The 26,064-nt window shown below is 37.6% G+C and overlaps 1 protein-coding gene across 3 annotated transcripts in view; it reads left to right on the top strand.

The window, feature by feature from the left end:
* The window catches only part of GPR143 (G protein-coupled receptor 143), a 111,760-nt gene that overhangs the window by 39,958 nt on the left and 45,738 nt on the right, over nucleotides 1–26,064 (top strand). For all 3 annotated transcript variants that reach the window (XM_053706455.1, XM_053706457.1, XM_053706456.1), the window contains exons 4-5: nucleotides 17,961–18,053; nucleotides 19,932–20,041. In XM_053706455.1, coding sequence (XP_053562430.1) covers nucleotides 17,961–18,053; nucleotides 19,932–20,041 — 203 coding nt within the window. The remainder of the gene's footprint in view (nucleotides 1–17,960; nucleotides 18,054–19,931; nucleotides 20,042–26,064) is intronic.

Here is a 26,064-nt window from a genome sequence, read left to right as displayed (position 1 = left end):
TCTCTTCTCCGCCCATATAAAGTTAGCACATGCTCTATAGAAGGAATCAATATCTTTCTTAAGTATAAACAACGGTACATGCTGTATTATATATAATAGTTGAGGTAGTAAAATAATTTTAATGAGCATTACTTTCCCTGAGAAGGATATAGGAAATTATTGCCATCTACTGTATATAGTTTAGCTTGTGCCTTAACAAAAAAATTAATAAAATTTAATTTATACCAATTGTTTGGATTCTTATGGAATATGATTCCAAGATACCTTATTGATTCTACTTCCCTAAATTGGTGGTGATAATAACTATTATTATTAGTTATATTGTAGCTAGCTTAGGTTTTATTTTACAGGTATTTATTTAGTTTTAAATAGGAATAATTTAGGTATTTATTGTAATTTTTATTTTTAATTATTTTAATTAGGTTAAAGTTAGTAGGTGTTAGGGTTACGTTAGGGTTAGACTTAGGGTTAGGTTTAGGGGTTACTTAACTTTAGTATAGTAGCGGCGACATTTGGGCCACAGATTAGGGGTTAATAATATTTAACTAGTGTTTGCGATGCGGGAGTGTGGCGGTTTAGGGGTTAATATCTTTATTATAGTGGCGGCGATGTCCTGAGAGGCAGATTAGGGGTTAATAATTTTATTTTAGTATTTGTCATGCGGGAGGGCCTCGGTTTAGGGGTTAATAGGTAGTTTATGGGTGTTAGTGTACTTTGTAACACTTTAGTTATGAGTTTTATGCTACAGCTTTGTAGCATAAAACTCATAACTACTGACTTTCGATGGCGGTACGAATCTTGACGGTTTAGGATGTACCGCTCACTTTTTGGCTGGACAGGCAAAACTTGTAATACCGGAGCTATGGAAGTCCCATTGAAAGAGGACTTTTTGAAAGGTGCGGTAGTTACGTTGCGTTACGGCCAAAAAAGTGTGCGGTACAGCTATACCTACAAGACTCGTAATAGCAGCGGTAGTGAAAAAGCGGTAGTGAGCCATAACGCAAAACTCGTAATCTAGCCGTCTGTTTGTAAAATCTTACAGATTGATGGTGCAGATAGAAAAAATATTAATATAATTAAAAAGAGAAATTTAGGAAATTCGCTTTAACAAAAGCAAACCCCTCAGTCTATCTTAGTCCGCACTGGTTATTCAAATAAATTGTAAACAACCCCGGTTTAAAGGACACCAACTGAACAATTCACATTGCACAATTGATTTATCAGGTTATAAATTTGTATCATATACAATGAATTAATTACCAAAATGTGAAAAAATAATACTAATAATATTATACAGTGAAAACCTAAAAAAACAAAAGGAATAGTTCCTAAATAAAACTATCGCTGCAAGCTAAGATAACTTGCTATTGATAGTGACCGGTCACTGAAAAAAGGAAAAAGACTCCCGGGAGAAAAATTATATATATTTCCATCAATTATTTGCTGTCCATATGTAAAGTAATGCAAGTGGGATAATTCATAAATTGTTAAAGTCCCCCAAATCAGGTAATCTTATAGCACAGTGATTGGACAGTCTTAGAATGAAATCATCTCCGGGATCAATATGAGTAAAGAAACAAATGAGGGAGCTAGTGAAGTCAGGTCACCTTAAAGATTTAACCCATAAGTGTTATATGTAAACATATCCCGCTCATCAGACTTCACTTTATAGGGCGTCCCAATTGATGGCAGATCCAAACATTTTACTTCGATAGTACAGCGTTTAAGTCCAGCAACCTCATAAATTCCTGACAAGACTTAGGCATAATATGTTTGTTCGAAAGTCATACCTCCCTTTAACGACATTCAAGGATTATTGGTGTATTCCTTCATGCATTTGTCTTAGCCATCCGGTCTTTTACTGGGATTCAGTATAGTGTTATACTCACAAACTTCACCGGTCTGTTTCTCTGGGTGCTTGTATTTCCCTTCCGTAGGGGTTAATCTTGGTGCCTGGTGCTCTACCTCTAAAACATTCCAGCTCCGGTATCCATAATAGCTATCTCAGGGGGTCAGCTGATACCCCCTGTTAGAATCCAAAAGATCCGCTACATGCGTTTCACCCTGCACTGTTTGTGCATTGTGGGCTTTATCTGGCGTGTAATTTCTTCGACTGTTTGCCCGAGTTCATATTTCCGTTCCTTTAGTCCACGCCCACTTGTGTGAAGTAACTTTATTTAGTATCTTTCTTGCTACAAACTAACAAAAAATTGCTGCAATGTTATGGATACCTATTATTGTATCCCTTTTGTCAAATATTAAAGATACCTTTACTATCATTGCTATAAGACTACCAATTAGATATATTTTCTCTACTATGTGAAGTGTTTATACTTCTATTCGACAGCTTGCTTATATGTATAATATAGACATTCAACATTTATTATGATATTTTTTTACGTTTTTTAACATTTTTAGACTACCTGAAATATACACCATGCCCTTTGGGAAATTTAGTTTCATCATTTAGGAAAGATCATTTATGGGTCTCGAATTTTAGGAGCAATTACTCATGAAAGTGATATATAGCGCTCCACTTGTAACCTAGCCCTGTGTTTATATGAAAGCTGTTCTATCAGAATATATAGTGTTCCTGCAGCAAACAATCTTTTTGGAAAGGAGTTTTTGTTTGAACATAAAATGTTGTCATCCCTTGTAATTAAAGAGAGAGACATCATATTCACTAAAAACATACATTAACATAGGAGAAATGTGTGAAAACATCAATACAGCAGATATAAACTGTTTAGCATTGCATGCATACAAAATACAAATTTTAAGACAATTATTTTCTTACCCACATTTGCAATGTGTTGCAATCCAGGAAGACACTTCTTTAAAAGCCTCAATTACCTCATCAAAGGGACAGTCTACACCAGAATTTGTATTGTTTAAAAAGATAGATAATCCCTGTTTTACCCATTCCCCAGTGTTGCATAACCAACACAGTTATATTAATATTTTTTACCTCTGATTAACTTGTATCTAAGCCTCTGCAGACTGCCCCCTTATCTCAGTGCTTTTGACAGACATGCAGTTTAGCCAATCAGTGCAGACTCCTAAATAACTCCACGAGAGTGAGCACAATGCTAGCTATATGACACACATGAACTAGTACTGTCTAACTGTAAAAAAAAGTTCAAAATGCTCTGAGCTTAGAGGTGGTTTTCAACGGTTTAGAAATAAGTTTGGGCCTACCTAGGTTTATCTTTTTCAAAAATAGCATCAAGGGAACAAAGCAAATGTAATGATAAGTCAATTGGAAAGTTGTTTAAAATTGCATGGCCTATATGAATCATGAAAGTTGACTGACCCTTCAAGCACTGATCAATGAATCAGTTTTTAAAGTTAAACTACAAGACAAATGTGGGAAATAAATCGTGAAAATACATTTATTATTTTTTTACAAGGCATAACTAAACACTTTATGGTTAATTCATCTTTAGCTGTATGTGCTTTGAAGCATAAGAGGATAGAGATCTCATTTTCAATCATCTCTAGATAATATAATTTATTAAACGTTCTAGTTTTCAAATCTTTTTCTAAACTATGTTTAAATACAATGCTGTGTCTGTGCTAATAATTTAATTCATGCTGTGCTGATCATGCTTTCATTCACACTTTATCCACATGAAATGTTAAATCTCTTTTCTGAGGGCCAGAGGCATAGTAATTGCTCTTCTGCGTTATCACGAGTGTGTAAGAAAGTAAGTTGGAACTGGAAAAGGTCAAACTGATATTACTTTATATATATCTTTGCTTTCTTTGTGAGACTATGTTAAAGAGAAAAATAGTAGATGCACGCAGATTAATTAAATTTTTGAGCAGAAACATATTTGCAAGTTATATGTATTGGCAAAAATGCTTCTATTAAAATGTATCACTGTTTTAGTTTTAACATTTTTCTCTGCTCGTGCATGTGAAGCATACCTAGAAATTCTCAGTGTTACCAGCATTTTAAAAACTGAAGCTGCTCAGAGCGCCAGTGGGACTTGTATCACGTTAGCAATTAACAAATTGTGTTATTACCAGATGGTACAAGCGCCTTAGACTCTTTAAACAAGTGCTGTGTTTAACCTCATAATGTATACTGTACATCGCTGATCTTTCTATGGGATTGTTTTCTCAATAGCGGCGAGACAGCACTATTTTAGGAAGCCTGCTGGACCCGTGCTATTATTAGCAGACAAGCCCTTAACGACTGGCGACTTAAATGGTATGTCGCGGTCGTTAAGGGGTTAAAATGCTGGTGCACAATGCATACGTAAATACACTTTTGAAAATGTTATTATAAAGGCTGTGACACACTGCAAGCGATACTGCGCGAGGCAAAGCAGCTGCTTCGAAACGCGTTGCATCGCTTCTGAAGTTCAATTATTTCATCTCTGAGAGCTCAGCTGCGCAACCTGATGCAGCAGAGTGCTAAGAGATGAAAAGGCAGGACACACTGAATGTGCCCAGCCGCATCTACACGCTGCGCACCGCTCCGCTTGCAGTGTGTCACAGCCTTAAGTAATTTTGCTAATACATGTATATATCAAAAATGCTTCTATTTAAAACCGAAATGCATCCATGTGGATTCCAATTTTGGCTGGAATGTCCCTTTGATAGTATTAAAGGGACACCATACATTAAAAAAATCTGTTTAATTTAAAAAAAGGAATTACGGAGCTATAATTTTTTTTCTAATGTGGGAAATGTCGAGTCCCAGGACAAAATCATTCACTTCCTGTTAGCTTCCCTTCAAATTTTTCAAGGAATTTTTTTTTTTACATTTTACTGTTGCTCTTTCATATACATGATAAAAACATTGTCAGTACTATTTCCCTTTAATTTTTTTCTTTCATGATTCAGATAGAGCATGCAATTTTAAGCAACTTTCTAATTTAATCCTATTATCAAATTTTCTTGGTAGGAGGCGCCCCATTTTTGGTTCAGCACCCTAGGTAGCGCCTGCTGATTGGTGGCTACATTTAGATACCAATCAGCAAGCACTTCCCAGGTTCTAAACAAAAAAATTGGCCGACTCCTAAGCTTACATTTCTGTTTTTCAAATAAAGATACCAAGAGAATGAAAAAAAAATGATAATAGAGCATGCAATTTTAAGCAATGTTCTAATTTACTCCTATCTGAATCAGGAAGCAAAAAATGTGGGTTTCATATCTCTTTAACAAGACATTTGGGGTGCGATCCGATATAGATCGTAGTTTGCGGCGCAAGCGAGGGAACCCGCGTCGCCCGCAGTTTCAGCTCGCAACTCGAGCTATCCCATATATGGCGCCGTCAGATGCTAACGTGCCGTAAGTCGGATAAACCAGCGATGTCCAGAAATCTGCGCAAGTACAAATTTCTGGCGTCGCCAGTGACTTGCGCCACGTTAGAAACTGCCGGCGCCTACAAAACCTGACTAAAGTCTAAATCACCCGCACTGTCTAACACGCCTCCTAAACATAGCCCGACACGTCTAACCCTAAACCCCCTAAAGTGAGCCCCTAACACCGCCGCCATCTACCTTACCTACTCCCTAAAGTGAGCCCCTACCCCGCCGCTATCTATTTTAAAATTATTAACCACTAATCTAATCCCCCTACCCCGCCGCCATCTATATTAAATTATTTAACCCCTAAAATACTAAACTATCCCTACCACTAAATTCTAACCCTACAAATAGCCCTGAAAAGGGCTTTTTGCGTGGCATTGCCCCAAAGTAACAGCTCTTTTGCCAGCCCTTAAAAGGGCTTTTTGCGGGGCATGCCCCAAAGAATTCAGCTCTTTTGCCAGCCCTTAAAAGGGCTTTTGGCGGGGCTTTGTCACAAAGTAATCAGCTCTTTTGCCTACAATCTACATCCCCCTACACCGCGGCCACCTATAATAAATGTATTAACCCCTAATCTAATCCCCCTACACCACCGCCAGCTATATTAACTATATTAACCCTAATTATATTAGGGTTAATATAGTTAATATAGTTATTATATTATATATATTAACTATATTAACCCTAATTATATTAGGGTTAATATAGTTAATATCGTTATTATATATATATTAAGTATAATAACCCTATCTAACTCTAAAATCCTAACTAAACTCTTATTAAAATAAATCTAATATTAATATTATTAATTAAAATATTCCTATTTAAATCTAAATACTTACCTATAAAATAAACCCTAAGATAGCTACAATATAATTAATAATTACACTGTAGCTATGTTAGGGTTTATATTTATTTTACAGGTAAATTGTTAATTATTTTAACTAGGTATAATAGCTATTAAATAGTTATGAACTATTTAATAGCTACCTAGTTAAAATAATTACCCAATTACCTGTAAAATAAATCTTAACCTAAGTTACAAATACACCTACACTATCAATAAATTAAATAAACTACAAATATCTATCTAAAAATACAATTAAATAAACTAAACTAAATTACAAAAAATAAAAAAATTACAAGATTTTTAAGACAATTACACCTATTCTAAGCCCCCTAATAAAATAATAAACCCCCAAAATAAAAAAATTCCCTACCCTATTCTAAATTAAAAATAGTTCAAAGCTCTTTTACCTTACCATCCCTTAAAAGGGCCTTTTGTGGGGGCATGCCCCAAAGAAAACTGCTCTTTTGCCTGAAAAAAAAACCACAATACCACCCCCCAACATTACAACCCACCACCCACATACCCCTAATCTAACCCAAACCCCCCTTAAATAAACCTAACACTACCCCCCTGAAGATCTCCCTACCTTGTATTCACCCCGCCGGGCAGAACTCTTCATCCGATCCGGGCGATGTCCAATCAAGCGGCAAAGAAGAATTCTTCATTCCGGCGATGTTTTTCTCCAAGCGGCAGCAAAGTCTTCTTCCATCGGGCAGCATCTTCCATCAAGCGGCATCTTCAATCTTCATTCTTCGCTCCTCCAACGCGGAGCATCCATCCCGGCCGACGACTGAACGACGAATGAGGTACCTTTAAATGACGTCATCCAAGATGGCGTCCGTCGAATTCCGATTGGCTGATAGGATTCTATCAGCCAATCGGAATTAAGGTAGAAAAATCTGATTGGCTGATTGAATCAGCCAATCAGATTCAAGTTCAATCTGATTGGCTGATTGGTTCTTGTAATCTTTTTTTTATTTTTTGTAATTTAGGGTTTGTTTGTTTTTTGTAATTTAGTTGTTTATTTAATTGTATTTTTAGATAGATATTTGTAGTTTATTTAATTTATTGATAGTGTAGGTGTATTTGTAACTTAGGTTAGGAGTTATTTTACAGGTAATTGGGTAATTATTTTAACTAGGTAGCTATTAAATAGGTAATAACTATTTAATAGCTATTATACCTAGTTAAAATAATTAACAATTTACCTGTAAAATAAATATAAACCCTAACATAGCTACAATGTAATTATTAATTATATTGTAGCTATCTTAGGCCTAGATTTAGAGTTGGGCGGTAGCCGTGAAAACCAGCGTTAGAGGCTCCTAACGCTAGTTTTGGGCTACCGCCGGTATTTGGAGTCAGTCAGGAAAGGGTCTAACGCTCACTTTCCAGCCGCAACTTTTCCACACCGCAGATCCCCTTACGTCAATTGCGTATCCTATCTTTTCAATGGGATCTTTCTAACTCCGGTATTTAGAGTCGTGGCTGAAGTGAGCGTTAGAAATCTAACGACAAAACTCCAGCCACAGAAAAAAGTCAGTAGTTAAGAGCTTTCTGGGCTAACGCCGGTTTATAAAGCTCTTAACTACTGTGCTCTAAAGTACACTAACACCCATAAACTACCTATGTACCCCTAAACCGAGGTCCCCCCACATCGCCACCACTCGATTAAATTTTTTTAACCCCTAATCTGCCGACCGCCACCTACGTTATACTTATGTACCCCTAATCTGCTGCCCCTAACACCGCCGACCCCTATATTATATTTATTAACCCCTAATCTGCCCTCCCTAACATCGCCGACACCTAACTTCAATTATCTGCCTATTCTGCCGACCGAATCTCGCCGCTACTGTAATAAATGGATTAACCCCTAAAGCTAAGTCTAACCCTAACACTAACACCCCCCTAAGTTAAATATAATTTAAATCTAACAAAATAAATGAACTCTTATTAAATAAATTATTCCTATTTAAAGCTACTTACCTGTAAAATAAACCCTAATATAGCTACAATATAAATTATAATTATATTATAGCTATTTTAGGATTTATATTTATTTTACAGGTAACTTTGTATTTATTTTAACCAGGTACAATAGCTAAGATAGTTAAAATAATTACAAAATTACCTGTAAAATAAATCCTAACCTAAGTTACAATTAAACCTAACACTACACTATCAATAAATAAATTAAATAAAATACCTCCAATTACCTACAATTAAAGCTAACACTACACTATCAATACATTAATTAAATACAATACCTACAAATAACTACAATTAAATAAACTAACTAAAGTACAAAAAATAAAAAAGAACTAAGTTACAAAAAATAAAAAAATATTTACAAACATTAGAAAAATATTACAACAATTTTAAACTAATTACACCTACTCTAAGCAACCTAATAAAATAACAAAGACCCCCAAAATAAAAAAATGCCCTACCCTATTCTAAATTAAAAAAGTTCAAAGCTCTTTTAGCTTACCAGCCCTTAAAAGGACCTTTTGTGGGGCATGCCCCAAAGAATTCAGCTCTTTTGCCTGTAAAAAAAAACATACAATACCCCCCCCAACATTACAACGCACCACCCACATACCCCTAATCTAACCCAAACCCCCCTTAAATAAACCTAACACTAAGCCCCTGAAGATCTTCCTACCTTATCTTCACATCGCCGGGTAATCACACCGATCCGTCCTGGCTCCGAAATCTTCATCCAAGCCCAAGGGGGGGCTGGCGATCCATAATCCGGCGGCTGAAGAGGTCCAGAAGAGGCTCCAAAGTCTTCATCCTATTCGGGAAGAAGAGGCGATCCAGACCGGCAACCATCTTGATCCAAGCGGCATCTTCTATCTTCATCCGATGAGGAACGGCTCCATCGTGAAGACCTCCACCGCGGACCCATCTTCTTCTTCCGACGACTTCCCGATGAATGACAGGTCCTTTAAGGGACGTCATCCAAGATGGCGTCCCTCGAATTCCGATTGGCTGATAGAATCCTATCAGCCAATCGGAATTAAGGTAGGAAAATTCTGATTGGCTGATGGAATCAGCCAATCAGAATCAAGTTCAATCCGATTGGCTGATCCGATCAGCCAATCAGATTGAGCTCGCATTCTATTGGCTGATCGGAACAGCCAATAGAATGCGAGCTCAATCTGATTGGCTGATTGAATCAGCCAATCGTATTGAACTTGATTCTGATTGGCTGATTCCATCAGCCAATCAGAATTTTCCTACCTTAATTCCGATTGGCTGATAGAATCCTATCAGCCAATCGGAATTCGAGGGACGCCATCTTGGATGACGTCCCTTAAAGGAACCTTCATTCTTCAGTTGGACGTCGAAAGAAGAAGATTGATCCGCGCTGGAGGTCTTCACGATGGAGCCGTTCGTCATCGGATGAAGATAGAAGATGCCGCTTGGATCAAGATGGTTGCCGGTCTGGATCGCCTCTTCTTCCCGGATAGGATGAAGACTTTGGAGCCTCTTCTGGACCTCTTCAGCTGCAGGATTATGGATCGCCAGCCCCCGCTTGGATTGGATGAAGATATCGGAGCCAGGACCCATCGGTGATACCCGGCGAGGTGAAGATAAGATAGGAAGATCTTCAGGGGCTTAGTGTTAGGTTTATTTAAGGGGGCTTTGGGTTAGATTAGGGGTATGTGGGTGGTGGGTTGTAATGTTGGGGGGGGGTATTGTATGTTTTTTTTACAGGCAAAAGAGCTGAATTCTTTGGGGCATGCCCCGCAAAGGGCCCTGTTCAGGGCTGGTAAGGTAAAAGAGCTTTGAACTTTTTTAATTTAGAATAGGGTAGGGCATTTTTTTTTATTTTGGGGGGCTTTGTTATTTTATTAGGGGGCTTAGAGTAGGTGTAATTAGTTTAAAATTGTTGTAATATTTTTCTAATGTTTGTAAATATTTTTTTATTTTTTGTACTTTAGTTAGTTTATTTAAATGTATTTATTTGTAGGTATTGTATTTAATTAATTTATTGATAGTGTAGTGTTGGGTTTAATTGTAACTTAGGCTAGGATTTATTTTACAGGTAATTTTGTAATTATTTTAACTATTTTAGATATTAAATATTTCTTAACTATTTAATAGCTATTGTACCTGGTTAAAATAAATACAAAGTTACCTGTAAAATAAATATAAATCCTAAAATAGCTATAATATAATTATAATTTATATTGTAGCTATATTAGGATTTATTTTACAGGTAAGTATTTAGCTTTAAATAGGAATAATTTATTTAATAAGAGTTAATTTATTTCGTTAGATTTAAATTATATTTAACTTAGGGGGGTGTTAGTGTTAGGGTTAGACTTAGCTTTAGGGGTTAATACATTTATTAGAATAGGGGTGATCTCCAGTCGGCAGATTAGGGGTTAATGTTTGAAGTTAGGTGTCGGCGATGTTAGGGAGGGCAGATTAGGGGTTAATACTATTTATTATAGGGTTATTGAGGCAGGAGTGAGGCGGATTAGGGGTTAATAAGTGTAGGCAGGTGGAGGCGACGTTGTGGAGGGCAGATTAGGGGTTAATAAATATAATATAGGGGTCGGCGGTGTTAGGGGCAGCAGATTAGGGGTACATAGGGATAATGTAAGTAGCGGTGGTTTACGGAGCGGCAGATTAGGGGTTAAAAAAAATATGCAGGTGTCAGCGATAGCGGGGGCGGCAGAATAGGGGTTAATAAGTGTAAGGTTAGGGGTGTTTAGACTCGGGGTACATGTTAGAGTGTTAGGTGCAGACGTAGGAAGTGTTTCCCCATAGAAAACAATGGGGCTGCGTTAGGAGCTGAACGCGGCTTTTTTGCAGGTGTTAGGTTTTTTTTCAGCTCAAACTGCCCCATTGTTTTCTATGGGGATATCGTGCACGAGCACGTTTTTGAAGCTGGCCGCGTCCGTAAGCACCGCTGGTATCTAGAGTTGTAGTGGCGTTAAATTATGCTCTACGCTCCCTTTTTGGAGCCTAACGTACTGAAAATCCAGCCCTTCTGTGAACTCTAAATACCAGAGGTATTTAAAAGGTGCGGGGGAAAAAAAGCATGCGTAGCTAACGCACCCCTTTGGCCGCAGAACTCTAAATCTAGGCGTTAGGGTTTATTTTATAGGTAAGTATTTAGATTTAAATAGGAATATTTTAGTTTATAATATAAATTAGATTTATTTAATAAGAATTTAGTTAGGGGTGTTAGGGTTAGATAGAGTTAATATAGTTAATATAGTTACTATAGTATTTATATTAACTATATTAACCCTAATATAATTAGGGTTAATATAGTTAATATATATAATGTAATAACTATATTAACTATAATATACTTAGGATTAATATAGATAATATAGCTGGCGGCGGGGTAGGTAGATTAAATTAGGGGTTAATAATTTTAATATAGATGGTGGCGGTGTAAGGGGCTTATATTAGGGGTTAATACCATTAATATAGGTGCGGCGGTGTAGGGAGGGCAGGTTATAGGGCAAAAGAGCTGTTAACTTTGGGGCAAAGCCCAGCAAAAGACCCTTTTAAGGGCTGGTAATAGAGTTTATTACTTTATGGATATTAGATTAGGGGTTAATAATATTAATATAGCTGGCGGCGGTGTAAGGGGTCAGATTAGGGGATAGATCAGGTAGATGGCGGCGGTTTTAGGGGCTCACAGTAGGGGGTTAGTTTATGTAGATGGCGGCGGTTTAGGGGTTAAATACTTTATTAGGGATTGCGGCGGGGGATCGCGGTTGACAGGTAGATAGACATTGCGCATGCGTTAGGTGTTGGGTTTTATTTAGCAGATCGCGGTTGACAGCTAGATAGACATTGCGCATGCGTTAGGTGTTAGGTTTATTTAGCAGCTAGTTTAGAGAGTTACGGGGCTCCAATAGTCAGCGTAAGGCTTCTTACGGCTGCTTTTTGTGGCGAGGTGAAAATAGAGTAAGATTTCTCCATTTTCGCCACGTAAGTCCTTACGCTGTATATTGGATACCAAACTGCGCGGGTTTGGTATACCTGCCTATGGCCCAAAAAACTATGGGCGACGGCAGAAATATACGCACGTAACTTCTAGGTTACGCCGTATATAGGATACCAAACCCTCGCAAATATTGGCGTCGCCAGCTTTTGCGGGCGACGATTTTTATCGGATCGACCCCTTGATTTATTAAATATCATTAACTTTTATCACATAGTTATATATGTATTTATTCATATACGTATATATTTAAACTTTGCTGTGCACTTACCCCCTTCGCTGTGCTAGGTTCTCTGCCGTGTCTCGTGAGAACGAGGCTCCTATTGGAACCTATGGAAGTGCTCTCTCGTGAGCTTCCCTGGACAATTGCGTGCGCTAGTATTATGAGTGAAGCACAAATATTGCGCTCACGAAAGCACAATTTTGCGCTCTGCTTGGAATCTAGCCCTCAGTGTCACATACATATAATCTTGCACACAGTATTATATTCACTCACTAACATACACCTAGATTACAAGTTTTGCGTTAACAGGGGTGCAGTGCTAATGAGTAGTTTATGCTCACCGCTCACTTACAGACAGCGCTGGTATTACGAGTTTTTAGAAACCCGGCAAGTGAGCGAAGAGCAAAATTTAGCTCCACATCTCACCTCAATACCAGCGCTGCTTACGTTAGCGGTGAGCAGGTAAAACATGCTTGTGCTTGTGCACGATTTCCCCATAGGAATCAATAGGGAAATACTTTTTATGTCTACACCCTAACATGAACCCCGAGTCAAACACCCCTAATCTTACACTTATTAACCCCAAATCTGCCGCCCTCAACATCGCCGACACCTGCATTATATTACTAACCCCTAATCTGCCACTCTGGACACCGCCGCCACCTACATTATACTTATGAACCCCTAATCTGCCTCCCCCAACATCGCCGAACCCTACATTATATTTATTAACCCCTAATCTGCCGCCCCCAATGTCGCCGCAACCTAACTAAATTTATTAACCCCTAATCTGCCGCCCACAACGTCGCCACCACTATAATAAAATTATTAACCCCTAAACCTAACACCCCCTAACTTAAATATAATTACAATAAATCTAAATAAAATTACTACAATTCTCTAAATTATTCCTATTTAAAACTAAATACTTACCTATAAAATAAACCCTAAGCTAGCTACAATATAACTAATAGGATTTATTTTTATTTTACAGGCAAGTTTGTATTTATTTTAACTAGGTAGAATAGTTATTAAATAGTTATTAACTATTTAATAACTACCTAGTTAAAGTAAAGACAAATTTACCTGTAAAATAAAACCTAACCTAAGTTACAATTACACCTAACACTACACTATAATTAAATACAATTACCTAAACTAAATACAATTAATTACAATTTAAAAAAAAATATCTAAAGTACGAAAAAAACAAACACTAAATTACAAAATAAAATAAAATAATTACAAGATTTTTAAACTAATTACATCTACTCTAATCCCCCTAACAAAATAAAAAAGCCCCCCAAAATAAAAAAGCCTTACCCTACACTAAATTACAAATAGCCCTTAAAAGGGCCTTTTGCGAGGCATTGCCCCAAAGTAATCAGCTCTTTTACTTGTAAAAAAAATACAATTCCCCCCCAACATTAAAACCCACCACCCACACAACCAACCCTACTCTAAAACCCACCCAATCCCCCCTTAAAAAAAACTAACACTAACCCCTTGAAGATCACCCTACTGTGAGACGTCTTCACCCAACCGGCAGAAGTAGTCCTCCAGACGGGCAGAAGTCTTCATCCAGATGGCATCTTCTATCTTCATCCATCCGGCGAGGAGCGGCTCCATCTTCAGGACATCTGACGCGGAGCATCCTCTTCTTCTGATGACTAAAGACGAATGAAGGTTCCTTTAAGTGATGTCATCCAAGATGGCGTCCCTTCAATTCCGATTGGCTGATAGAATTCTATCAGCCTATCGGAATTAAGGTAGGAAAACTCCTATTGGCTGATATAATCAGCCAATAGGATTGAAGTTCAATCCTATTGGCTGATCCAATCAGCCAATAGGATTTTTCCCACCATAATTCCGATTGGCTAATAGAATTCTATCATCCAATTGGAATTGAAGGGACGCCATCTTGGATGACGTCACTTAAGGAACCTTCATTCGTCTATAGTCGTCAGAAGAAGATGGAGCTCTTCTGCCCGGCTTGGATGAAGACTTCTCCCCGTCTGGAGGACCACTTCTGCCTGGTTGGGTGAAGACGTCTCATGGTAGGGTGATCTTCAAGGGGTTAGTGTTAGGTTTTTTTAAGGGGGGATTGGGTGGGTTTTAGAGTAGGGTTGGTTTTGTGGGTGGTGGGTTTTAATGTTGGGGGGAATTGTATTTTTTTTTTTACAGGTAAAAGAGCTGATTACTTTGGGGCAATGCCCCACAAAAGACCCTTTTAAGGGCTATTTGTAATTTAGTGTAGGGTAGGGCTTTTTTGTTTTGTTAGGGGTTTTAGAGTAGATGTAATTAGTTTAAAAATCTTGTAATTATTTTATTGTTTTCTGTAATTTCGTTTTTTTTTCCGTACTTTTTAATTTTTTTAAATTGTAATTAATTGTATTTAGTTTAGGTAATTAATTTAACTATAGTGTAGTGTTAGGTGCAATTGTAACAGGTTAGGTTTTATTTTACAGGTAAATTTGTCTTTATTTTAACTAGGTAGCTATTAAATAGTTAATAACTATTTAATAACTATTCTACCTAGTTAAAATAAATACAAAGTTGCCTGTAAAATAAAATTAAACCCTAAGCTAGCTACAATGTAACTATTAGTTATATTGTAGCTAGCTTAGGGTTTATTTTATAGGTAAGTATTTAGTTTTAAATAGGAATAATTTAGCTAATTATAGTAATTTTATTTAGATTTATTGTAATTATAAGTTAGGGGGGTTAGGGTTAGACTTAGATTTAGGGGTTAATACATTTGATATAGTGGAGGCGACGTTGGGGGCGGCAGATTAGGGGTTAATAATATTTAAATAGTGTTTGCGATGCGGGATTGCGGCAGTTTAGGGGTTAATATGTTTATTATAGTGGTGGCGATGTCCGGTTCGGCAGATTAGGGGTTAAAAATTTTATTTTAGTGTTTGCGATGTGGGGGGGGGGCCTCGGTTTAGGGGTTAATAGGTAGTTTATGGTGTTAGTGTACTTTTTAGCACTTTAGTTAAGAGTTTTATGCTACGGCGTTGTAGTGTAAAACTCTTAACTACTGACTTTAAAATTCGGTACCAGGCTTGACAGGAGAGGGTCTACCGCTCACTTTTTGGCAGACTCGTAATACCAGCGTTATGCAAGTCCCATTGAAAATATAGGATACGCAATTGACGTAAGTGGATTTGTGGTATTTCCGAGTCTGGCCAAAAAAGTGAGCAGTGAGCCTGTACCTTCAAGACTCGTAATACCAGCGGGCGTTAAAAAGCAGCGTTAGGACCGGCCAACGCTACTTTTTAACCCTAACGCACAACTCATAATTTAGTCATTTGTTTTTTTACACTCTCAGCAAATATATGCACTGTTAACACCATTAGCTCAATAAAATACAGCTCACACTTTCAGGTGAAGTGTTCTCTAGCAAATACCCATCCACAAAACAATATTATTACTCTGCATTTCAAAACATATGAAACACTACCAAAACACAATAGATTAGGTTGGATACTTTTAATAATAATAATAATAATAATAATAATAATACACTGCTCTAAATAGTCAATTCAACAGGACAGGGAGAAAGCATTGTGCATTTACAGCTGTATGTTCCTGTCCTATGCTTGCACATGTGCAGGTAGGTGAGCTTGTGCATGTGCACTAGAAATATGGGGGATTCGTGACGTTGTGCTTCAAAAATGTTTTAGATGAAAAAGCCCCTTTTACATTCAGAAATGGTATTGCAGGATTGTGCATGCAGATGCATACTGCCAAAAAAGTGATAGTAAAGTTTAAATGTTTTGTAGATCATCCATTTATATAGCCCATCTGGGAGTGTTTTTGTAACACTAGTTTTTTGTTTTTATAAATAACATTGTGCTGATATTCAGTCTCCTAACCAAGCACAAAAGTATAAGATGTATACACGTGTTTGCAGACTCCTGCTTGCTACTGTTTGTTATCTGTCTTTTCATATGCAGGGGAGGGGGGTGTCTGCTATTTCTGCTTTCCTAACCCCTTTCACTAGGTGTCCCAGCCTAAACTCAACAGTGCTAAACTGTGAGCTTCTAAGTAAGTTTTTAAGAGGTTTTATACTGAGTTTTAGATCAGTATCTGTGCATGTTTTTCTTTATAGTAGTGTCTATTACATACAGAGTGGAGAGGTTTAGATCATTAGACCCCTGGGGCCGATTTATTAAACAGCAAATGCTGCTTATTCTGTGCGAGCCTTGTGGCTCGTTGGAAACAGTAGTTAAAAAGCAGCGGTCTTCAGATCACTGCTCCTTCATCCGCCACCACCGATGAGGTGGCGGACTGCAATCATCCAGATCAGATACGATTGGGATGATTGGCAAACAGGGCAGACATGATTCGCTATAGCTACTTATGTCCGCCTGGGGTATGATAAATCTACCCCCTGGAGTGTGCTGTGGCTATAAAAGTCTTAAAGGGACATTATACACTAGATTTATCTTAGAATAAAGGTTTTGTAGATGATCCATTTATATAGCCAATCTGGGCTAATAACATTGTGCTGATTTTCAGACTCCTAACCAAGCCCCAAAGTTTTAGATGTATACTGATGTATACAGACTTTAGCTTGCTTCTGTTTGTATAATGGGTCTTTTCATATGTAGGGGAGGGGGGTAAGGGGAAAAGGTTTCTGCCATCAGCCCCTTTCAGTGGGTGTTCCAGGCCTATCTCACTAACAGTGTTAAACTGGGAGCTTTAAGGTTTTTAAATGGTTTTACACTGGATTTTTATATCGGCATCTGTGCATATTATTCTTTATAGTAGTGTATTACATGCAGTTAAATGAAAAATCAGTAATGAGGGTGGTGTGTTATTGTGGTAACGGAAAGTGCTGGGATGCAATATACTGTAATAAATCAGTGTTAATTAGACTGTTGGTATTTTCCTAGATTATATGCTGAGGACTCGCTGTTTTGTGTGGTTTGCTGGATTTCTGTTGTAAACTGCAAATAAAATAGGCCACAGGCCTTTTAAATTTGACGAAAGTGAGAGAAAAAATAAATAAATACATATTTATGTGTGTATGTGTATATATGTGTGTGTATATATGTGTATGTGTATATGTGTATATATATATATATATATATATATATAAACGTATCGCTCAGATTTATGTATATATATCAGCCTCAAAGTATTCTTTTCTTCTGATTGAAGTACAATGCAGGGCACTTGGTTTAGCACACGTCTATGGGAAGATGGAGTTGCTCGACCCCACTTTCTGAAGTTACCGTGCCTGACGCTTTCGCTGGAGCAAAACCTTTTTCTTTCAACTTTTAGTATAGAAGCACTATTGGTTTAATGTGCGTGGTGTTGGTGCTCAGTAGCGCTAATATTTTTGTGCTCCACTTTTATCAGGGCCATGATTGGTTGGCACACCCTCAGTAGAGATGGTAAAAATAAAAAGGTTCTTTTCATTATCATCATGTCTCTTTAATATGTTATTGTTGGTGAAGATATTTAATAATTAAGGTTTCTTGAGTATCATATACTTTAAGTATTTTAAGAAATGAATTAAATGGAGCAATGCACTACATGGTTATATAAAGTATTGCTGTCTTCTCATTTCAGCACAATTGTTCTGTACCACATGATGACCTGGGGCTTGGCTGTCCTGCTTTGTGTTGAAGGGGTTGCTATGCTTTATTACCCTTCAGTATCCAAGTAAGTGATATATCCTCTTGTAATTTATGAACATGCATGTAAAGCCACAAATGTACTAGTGACGCAGTGACGCAGTTTCTTTCTTTCTTGTAATCAATACATACCTCCTAACATTCAGGACCTGGGTACCTGCACAGGTTCTTTCACAAGCTGAGGGTTCGGTAGGGCTGGCATGGTTTAGATAGGGCGGGCAGTTTTTAGGCTGCCATGAGGGTTTTGTTTATCAAATGTAGTTAATTTGTATCACTTTTTTTAAAGTAAATTTTGTTTCTGTATCATTGCAATTTTTGCATCATTCATATAACATAGTTGAAGCTCAAAATATGCTAAACTATCTAATAGATCACTGAACAAACTACATACAATAAACGTATCAAGCTGTGAGTATTTCAGATATGTGATATTCATTTTCCAGGATTTTATTTTGCAAGTTTAAAGTATTATAAAGTAGTCAGGCAATTTGTTCTTCATATGTTTATGCTCACTTGCTATGTGTGACTGGAGGATAGGATTTCCTAGTGTTAATAATATGGGTGTGGGTGAATAGTTATTCCAATAACAGGATACAAGTATATAACCCTTTATTGCCTACAAAGAAGTTACAAATAATATAGTTAAAGAAATATAATTCAAATTATAAAAAGGTATTAGAAGGTGTGGTCTTCAATAATAACAAAACCATATAAGACATTCCATGAAACATGTAAAGTTATAAAGTATCCAATTGCTAATTTGCTAACGTTATTATAAATAAAGTACTTAAGGTTCAAAGGAAAAAGTATTAACATATAATCCATCTATAAATCTTCTAAATCAATTTTCAGAATGTAAATCTCATAAATGCAAATTACGGAATTTTGTGTACTTAGAATGATTATTAAAGATTTTGATCTCTGATTTAGAATTCTTAGAATTGTTAGACGCACTTTCATTGTTTTGGTTATAGAGTTAGATCATTTTGAGTAAGGTCTGTGAATTGCTTTGAATGATCGTGATAGCTACAGCTTGCAATAACCTATTGCTATCACTCCACTCCAATTAAAACCTGCCACTGACCTGAACCCCCCGGTACTGCAATTAACTGCAACATGAAACAAACCCCTTACATGATCTCTTAATCACAGTTACCACTCTACAAGGTATTCTAAATAGTATGCCCAATTTACATGTGCTTATTTGATGTGGGCGTAGCGTGTAGGCACACTAGGTGAAGATGGTAAGTGATTTTTAAAGAGACCGTCATGATCTCCAATTTTATTGTCTGTACTGTTTTTAATGTGGTTCCAATAAAGTTGATACATTGTTTTTTTAATTTTTACATTAAATCACTCAAACAGTATATATTGTGTATGCACAATTACCCTAATACCTATATAATATAAGTACCAATGTTAGAGCTAAAGTCAGAAAGTTTGTGGAGGCTGGTCATATCAGGAACCGCTATTATATTGCAAACTGCCACTAAACGATAACATTGTGAGTTTGATCAGGGTGCTAAAGTGGAGATGTTATCAGATACCGTTGCTAAAATTTTTCATAATGGCACCATTATAGCAAGTTCTATAAGATCTAGGAGATCATTCAGTTACCTACTCCGTGTCATATATCCTTTAGAAGTAGAGTTGTATATTAACTAAATGTGCTAATTTTTTGGAACTGTCCCTGAACATTTGTGTCCCACCTTCATTTTTAAAGTCCAAACCTTTGAATTTTCTACCAAAGTAATATCATGTAGCGGTATTTATTGAAGACCTGTTTTTACCTCTTATTAAGTTTATTGACGACTGACTCATTTTCTAGGGATTTATATTATATTATAGTACTATTTAATTTTACTAATATGAATTTGTAAACCTCTGTTACTTTATTTGTTAAAAGCTGTGAAGAAGGTCTTGAGCATGCGATCCCTCATTACGTCACAACCTACGCACCTCTTTTCCTTGTAATGATTGCCAATCCAGTCCTGTTTAGAAGAACAGTATCAGCAGGTAAGAGAACAGATGCAGTTTGGTTTTAATACTGGGTATTTTTGGTACTGCAGATATACTCAGGTTGATTTTAAACAGTAAAATATATTTTTAATGGACTTTTACTTGCAAGTTAGTTTAATTTTGCTAATCATCTAATAAACATTTTCTTATTCTAAAATTCATTATTTGTTGCATTTGTTTATGAACTAATTAATGAATCACCATATGAACAAATAAATGAATAAACAAATGTTTGAACACATGAATTTCGTTCATACATTTGTTCATATTCGTTCTATGAAAAATACAGGAGAAAAGCCAATCACAAGAGATCAGGAAGTGCTAAAATGATTTATTGATTAAGCAGCCTGTCTGTGTCAAACCTGACAGTGAACTAAAAGTGATGTGTGCAATTTCTTATACAATCCTTTATTTTTCAAGACATTTATTTTTTATATGTTCTCTAACTATTGTTTGCATCAAAAGGGCAGTATACACCAATTTCCATATTACTGCATGTAATAGACACTACTATAAAGAAGAATATGCACAGATACTGATATAAAAATCCAGTATAAAACATTTTAAAAACTTAGTTAGAAGCTCCCAGTTTAGCATTGTGGATGAGGTAGTCTGGGACACCCCCTGAAAGGGACTGGGTAAACAAAAATAGCAGACAGTCCCCCTTCCCTGCATATGAAAAGACAGATAACATAAACAGCAGTCACCAGTAGTCTGTAAACGCATGTATACATCTGGCACTGTGTTGTTAGGAGTCTGAAAATCAGCACAATGTTCTTAAAAAGTAAGCAAAACTATTAATTTTTATAAAAACACTAACAGATGAGCTGTATAAATGGATCATCTACAAAACATTTATGTAAAGAAAACTCTAGTGTACATTGTCCCTTTAAATAAACAATTATTTTAAGTTTCAAATTGTTTAATGTAAGTTTAGGGTTAACCCCTTGCTGACCAAGGACGGGCTATGTACGTCCTAAAAAAAACGGCAGTTAACGACCAAAAATGCACATAGCATGTCCTCAAATTGAGTGCTGGGAGCGATCATGATTGCTGGAAGCTGCTCTCAGGGTATTGCAGCGATGCCTCGATATTGAGGCATTGTGCAATATCCTTTGCTAAGCAACCAATGCAGAGAGGTACACTCTGTGGCCCTATCTGCATCGGCCAGTAATGGTGCCAATCATTGGTGGTGTTGGAGGGATAGTAGGGAGGTGGGTGGGTGGTCCATCGCTGGAGGGGGCGGGGGTGTGTGAGAGGGGCAGGAGTGGGTGGGAGGGGGCGGGAGCAGGTGGGAATGCTTACTCTATGGAAAAAGTGTAAAGTGGGAAGGAGGGGGATAATAGTTTAGTCAAAATGATCTGGGAGGGGGTAGGGTGGTAGGGGAATGAGGGGGGGCAGCTACTCTACGGATTTTTGTATATATATAAACAAAATAAAAGCAAAAAACATAGCAAAATGGGTACTGGCAGACAGCTGCCAGTACTTAACATGGCAGCTAATAGCTATAGGGGGAGGGTTAGAGAGCTGTTCGGGTGGCGGGGGGCAGTCAGGGAGGTTGGGAGGTAAGGGGGGATACTACCCTGCAGAAAATATATTAAAAAAAATATTTAACCTCCCAAATTTTTTTTTTATTTTTATACAGGCAGACTTTCTGCCAGTACTTAAAGGGACAGTCTACACCAGAATTTTATTGTTTTAAAAGATAGATAATCCCTTTATTACCCATTCCCCAGTTTTGCATAACCACCTCTGTGATTATCTTGTATCTAAGCCTCTGCAAACTGCCCCTTTATTTCAGTTCTTTTGACAGACTTGCAGTTTAGCCAATCAGTGCCTGCTCCCAGATAACTTCACGTGCACGAGCACAGTGTTATCTATATGAAATACGTGAACTAACTCCCTCTAGTGGTGAAAAACTGTTAAAATGCATTCTGAAAAGAGGTGGCCTTCAAGGTCTAAGAAATTAGAATATGAACCTCCTAGGTTAAGCTTTCAACTAAGAATACCAAGAGAACAAAGCAAAATTGGTGATAACAGTAAATTGGAAAATTGTTTAAAATTACATGCCCTATCTGAATCATGAACGTTTATTTTGGCCTAGACTGTCCCTTTAAGATTAGGGTTACCTTTGGGGGGTGGGGGAGGGAAGAGAGCTGTTTGAGAGGGGTCAGGGAGGGATCAGGGTGTGGGATGTGTCAGGTGGGAGGCTGATCTCTACACAAAAGCTAAAATTAACCCTACAAGCTACCTTATTAACCCCTTCACTGCTGGGCATAATGCAAGTGTGGTGCACAGCGGCATTAAGCGGCCTTCTAATTACCAAAAGGCGATGGCAAAACCATATATGTGTGCTCTTTTTGAACAAAGGGGATGCCAGAGAAGCATTTGCAACCATCTGTGCCATAATTGCAAATGCTGTTTGTAAATAATTTCAGTGAGAAACCTAAAGTTTGTGAAAAAGTGAAAGTTTTTTTTTATTTGATCGCATTTGGTGGTGAAATGATGGCATGAAATATACCTAAATGGGCCTAAATCAATACTTTGGCTTGTCTACTAAAAACAAATATATACGGGGGGCGTGTCTGGGCAGTGACTGAATATGGCCGCAATATCAGTAGCTAAAGGAGATACCTAAGATATCCGCCGAATATCAACGGTTTACAGCGACTTCCATATCTGTGAAAACTAGATTTAAGCAGTATCTTATCTGGTCCTTCGATAAATAACTGAATCAGCTGTGTAAGTGATCCCTGTGCACCGATCCAGAATGCTGAGATCTGTTGCGGCGGCTAACACCAAAGATCTTGGCACCTCCCCGGTTATCCAGGTAGGGCAGTTGTGTAACTGCTTCAAATAATATTAAAAGGCATAACTCTGCAAGGTTATTACTTCTGAGCCTAGACTAATGGAGGAGATTATAATGGAGGCAGTCGCACGATGGGAGGCAACAGTGACCGAGTCGATCACCAGATATTTTAGAGAGCTGGAGCATGACTTATCGGCAAACTTATTGCAATACAAGGTCTCTGCCACTTTACCCTTTAGAAAGTGTGAACAAGATATCGGAACAGAGATAGACCCTGAGATGACCTGTAAGGAGAAGATTGACTCACGCAAATGACCGACATGTGGGCAAAATAAATCTCCATGCTTTCGCTCCACTTCTAATAACCCCACAGAGGGACCAAAAAGACATATAAAAAAACCCTCCATACTTTCAACTACACCAACTCAGAAATTGTGGCAAGCAGATACTACCACTTTCATGGAGATTCTACCGCAACTAAGACTAGCAGTGGGAGCCCGACTAGCTATGATGCTCCTACAGGACTATCTGGTCATGATCCCTTGAACGGCTTTACTGAAACAGTAAGGAATAATTCTACTTCTAAGTGGGGCCTATCTTGCAACAGTTTGACATCTACATACTATAAACATAGCAGAATGTTTGTCGATCCTTCTCCAAATGTGGCCCTTCTCAGATCCAGTTCAAAGAGATCACACCGACTAGATTTGGAATGGAGAGGAACCAATGTTTTTATGGGTGCAATAACAGTCACAGTGAGAATCGGCGTGGGATAATTGTGGGACTTCTAGAGAGGCCATTGGTAGCTCTCCTTTGCAGTTATCAAAGTATAATGCAGAGGGCTTACATTTGGTGAATACACAAGTCATAAGTCTATGGTTCCTATTTTGTACTGCCATATTTAAACATATATTTGCTTATATCTTTAGTAGATGATTATTCAACTGAAAGGTTCAGAAAATGTTTTTCTATGTGTATATATATTAGTTGGAGACTACTATGTAATAATATTTGTATGAGTTTATTCTGTATCAAATACCCAGATTCTAAACTACATTGCTGGTCAAATAGCAGTTTCATACATGAGGTTTATCCCCCAACCCCCTTAATACTCTCCTCAGGATAAGTTGATTGGGGTCTGGACTTAAGTCGTGTTGTCTGCGGCTGGGGCAACATGGCTCTCTCTTAATATATTTAGCATATGTACTAGACTTCTCTGTATCACACTACTACATATGAATATCTCAAAATTAGGTGGACATGAAAGTGTTATAATGAATACCTATCTTTCCATCCTAATATGCTATCCTAAGAGTCATAGGTTTCATATCACTTTTCATGTGGACCTATTTGTGGCAATCTCACAAATACTACTCGAGAAAATAAATGTTATCCATATATATAAGATAAGAAACTCTCAGCCCATCAACTGTACTGATCTATTAGTTCCATCAATAGTCATTAAACAATGGAAGTACTAGACTTTATTTTTTACCTATAAACATGTACCGTATTATTAGAGCTGCAGCCTTAACTCCATTAAGTTCATTAGACTGCTCCTTATTAATCTGTGTGATATACTGTTGAGCATGCTTTCTACTAATACCCTAAAGGGGCCTATAACCATGCTTTAAACCCTATATCATATTTTTCTATGTTTATATGTACATGAGTGACCGGCTTAACCTACCTGTTGTTATGACATTAACCCTTTAACAAAGTTAGTATTAGGCTATATATTTTGCCCGCTAAAATGTACTATTAGAGTTGTGGTGCTAGCTTTATCAAGTTTTTATAACACACTCTTTCAAAGGTCATAAGAGTGACCATCTGTGCTAGTAACTTTCCTCTCCTGTGTCATTTAGATACTATTGGGCCCAAGAGTGGCTCTGTGAAGGCATAGAGTAAATTAAAGTTTATACAAAATGAGATTACATTACCATATATGTTCTAAAGCCAATTGTTTCTTTTAAGTGTTTTCAGTTATGTCAAGAAATAGGGTATGTGAAAGATTACCTGATGTGTCATTCTCTTATCTTGATAACTGTCTAATTTATTTTGATTGTATTTGCTAATAACCTCAATAAAAAAAATAATAATAAAAAAAATAATATATACATGTGAAGGGTTATTCAGGGATTCCTGACAGATATAAGTGTTAGAATGTAACTATCACTAATTAAAAAAAAATGGTTTGGAAATAGCAAAGTGCTACTTGTACTTATTGCCCTATAACGCAAAAAAAGCAAAGAACACGTAAACATTGGGTATTTCTAAACTCAGGACAAAATTTGGAAACTATTTAGCATGGGTGTTTTTTTGGTGGTTGTAGATGTGTAACAGATTGTGGGGGGGTCAAAGTTAGAAAAATCATATTTTATAAAAAAATGTATAGTAAATTATATGATATGATGAAAATAATGGTATCTTTAACCCCTTAACGACCGAGGACGTGCAGGGTACGTCCTCAGAAAAAAGGCAGTTAACGCCTGAGGACGTACCCTGCATGTCCTCGGTGTGGAAAGCAGCTGGAAGCGATCCTGCTCGCTTCCAGCTGCTTTCCGGTTATTGCAGTGATGCCTCGATATGGAGGCATCCTGCAATAACCTTTTACGGCCATCCGATGCAGAGAGAGCCACTCTGTGGCCCTCTCTGCACCGGACATCGATGGCCGGTATCGTTGGTGGGTGGGAGCCGGTGTTGGGAGGTGGGTGGCGGCCATCGATGGCCCTGGTCATGTGGAGGGGGCGGGATCGTGGGCGGGGAAGTCCGGGGGAGCGTGCGGGCGCGTGCACGAGGGGGCGGGGGCGGGCGCGTGCACGGGGAGGGAGCGGGTGGGAACCGCTACACTACAGAAGAAATGTGTCCCAAAACAAAATAAAAGTGGGACATTTAATGTTAAAAAAAAAAAACCCTTAGGTGTGATTTAGGTGGTGGGGGTTGGTCTGTGTGGGGGGGGCGGATTGAGCTACACTACAGAAAAAATAAAAAAATAAAATAAAAAATAAACATTTGATTGTTCAAACTGGGTACTGGCAGACAGCTGCCAGTACCCAAGATGGCCCCCAATAAGGCTGAGAGGGTGGCTTAGAGAGCTGTTTTGGGGGGGATCAGGGAGGTTGGGGGTTAAGGGGGGATCCTAAACACAGCATATGTAAATATGCTTTTTTTTTTTTTTTCTTAAACTTTTATTTTAGTACTGGCAGACTTT

This window comes from Bombina bombina, chromosome 3 (genome assembly GCF_027579735.1).
Source record: "Bombina bombina isolate aBomBom1 chromosome 3, aBomBom1.pri, whole genome shotgun sequence".
NCBI lineage: Eukaryota > Metazoa > Chordata > Amphibia > Anura > Bombinatoridae > Bombina > Bombina bombina.
The sequence above is the reverse complement of the archived record's forward strand: the minus strand, read 5'-3'. Positions and strand labels throughout refer to the sequence as shown.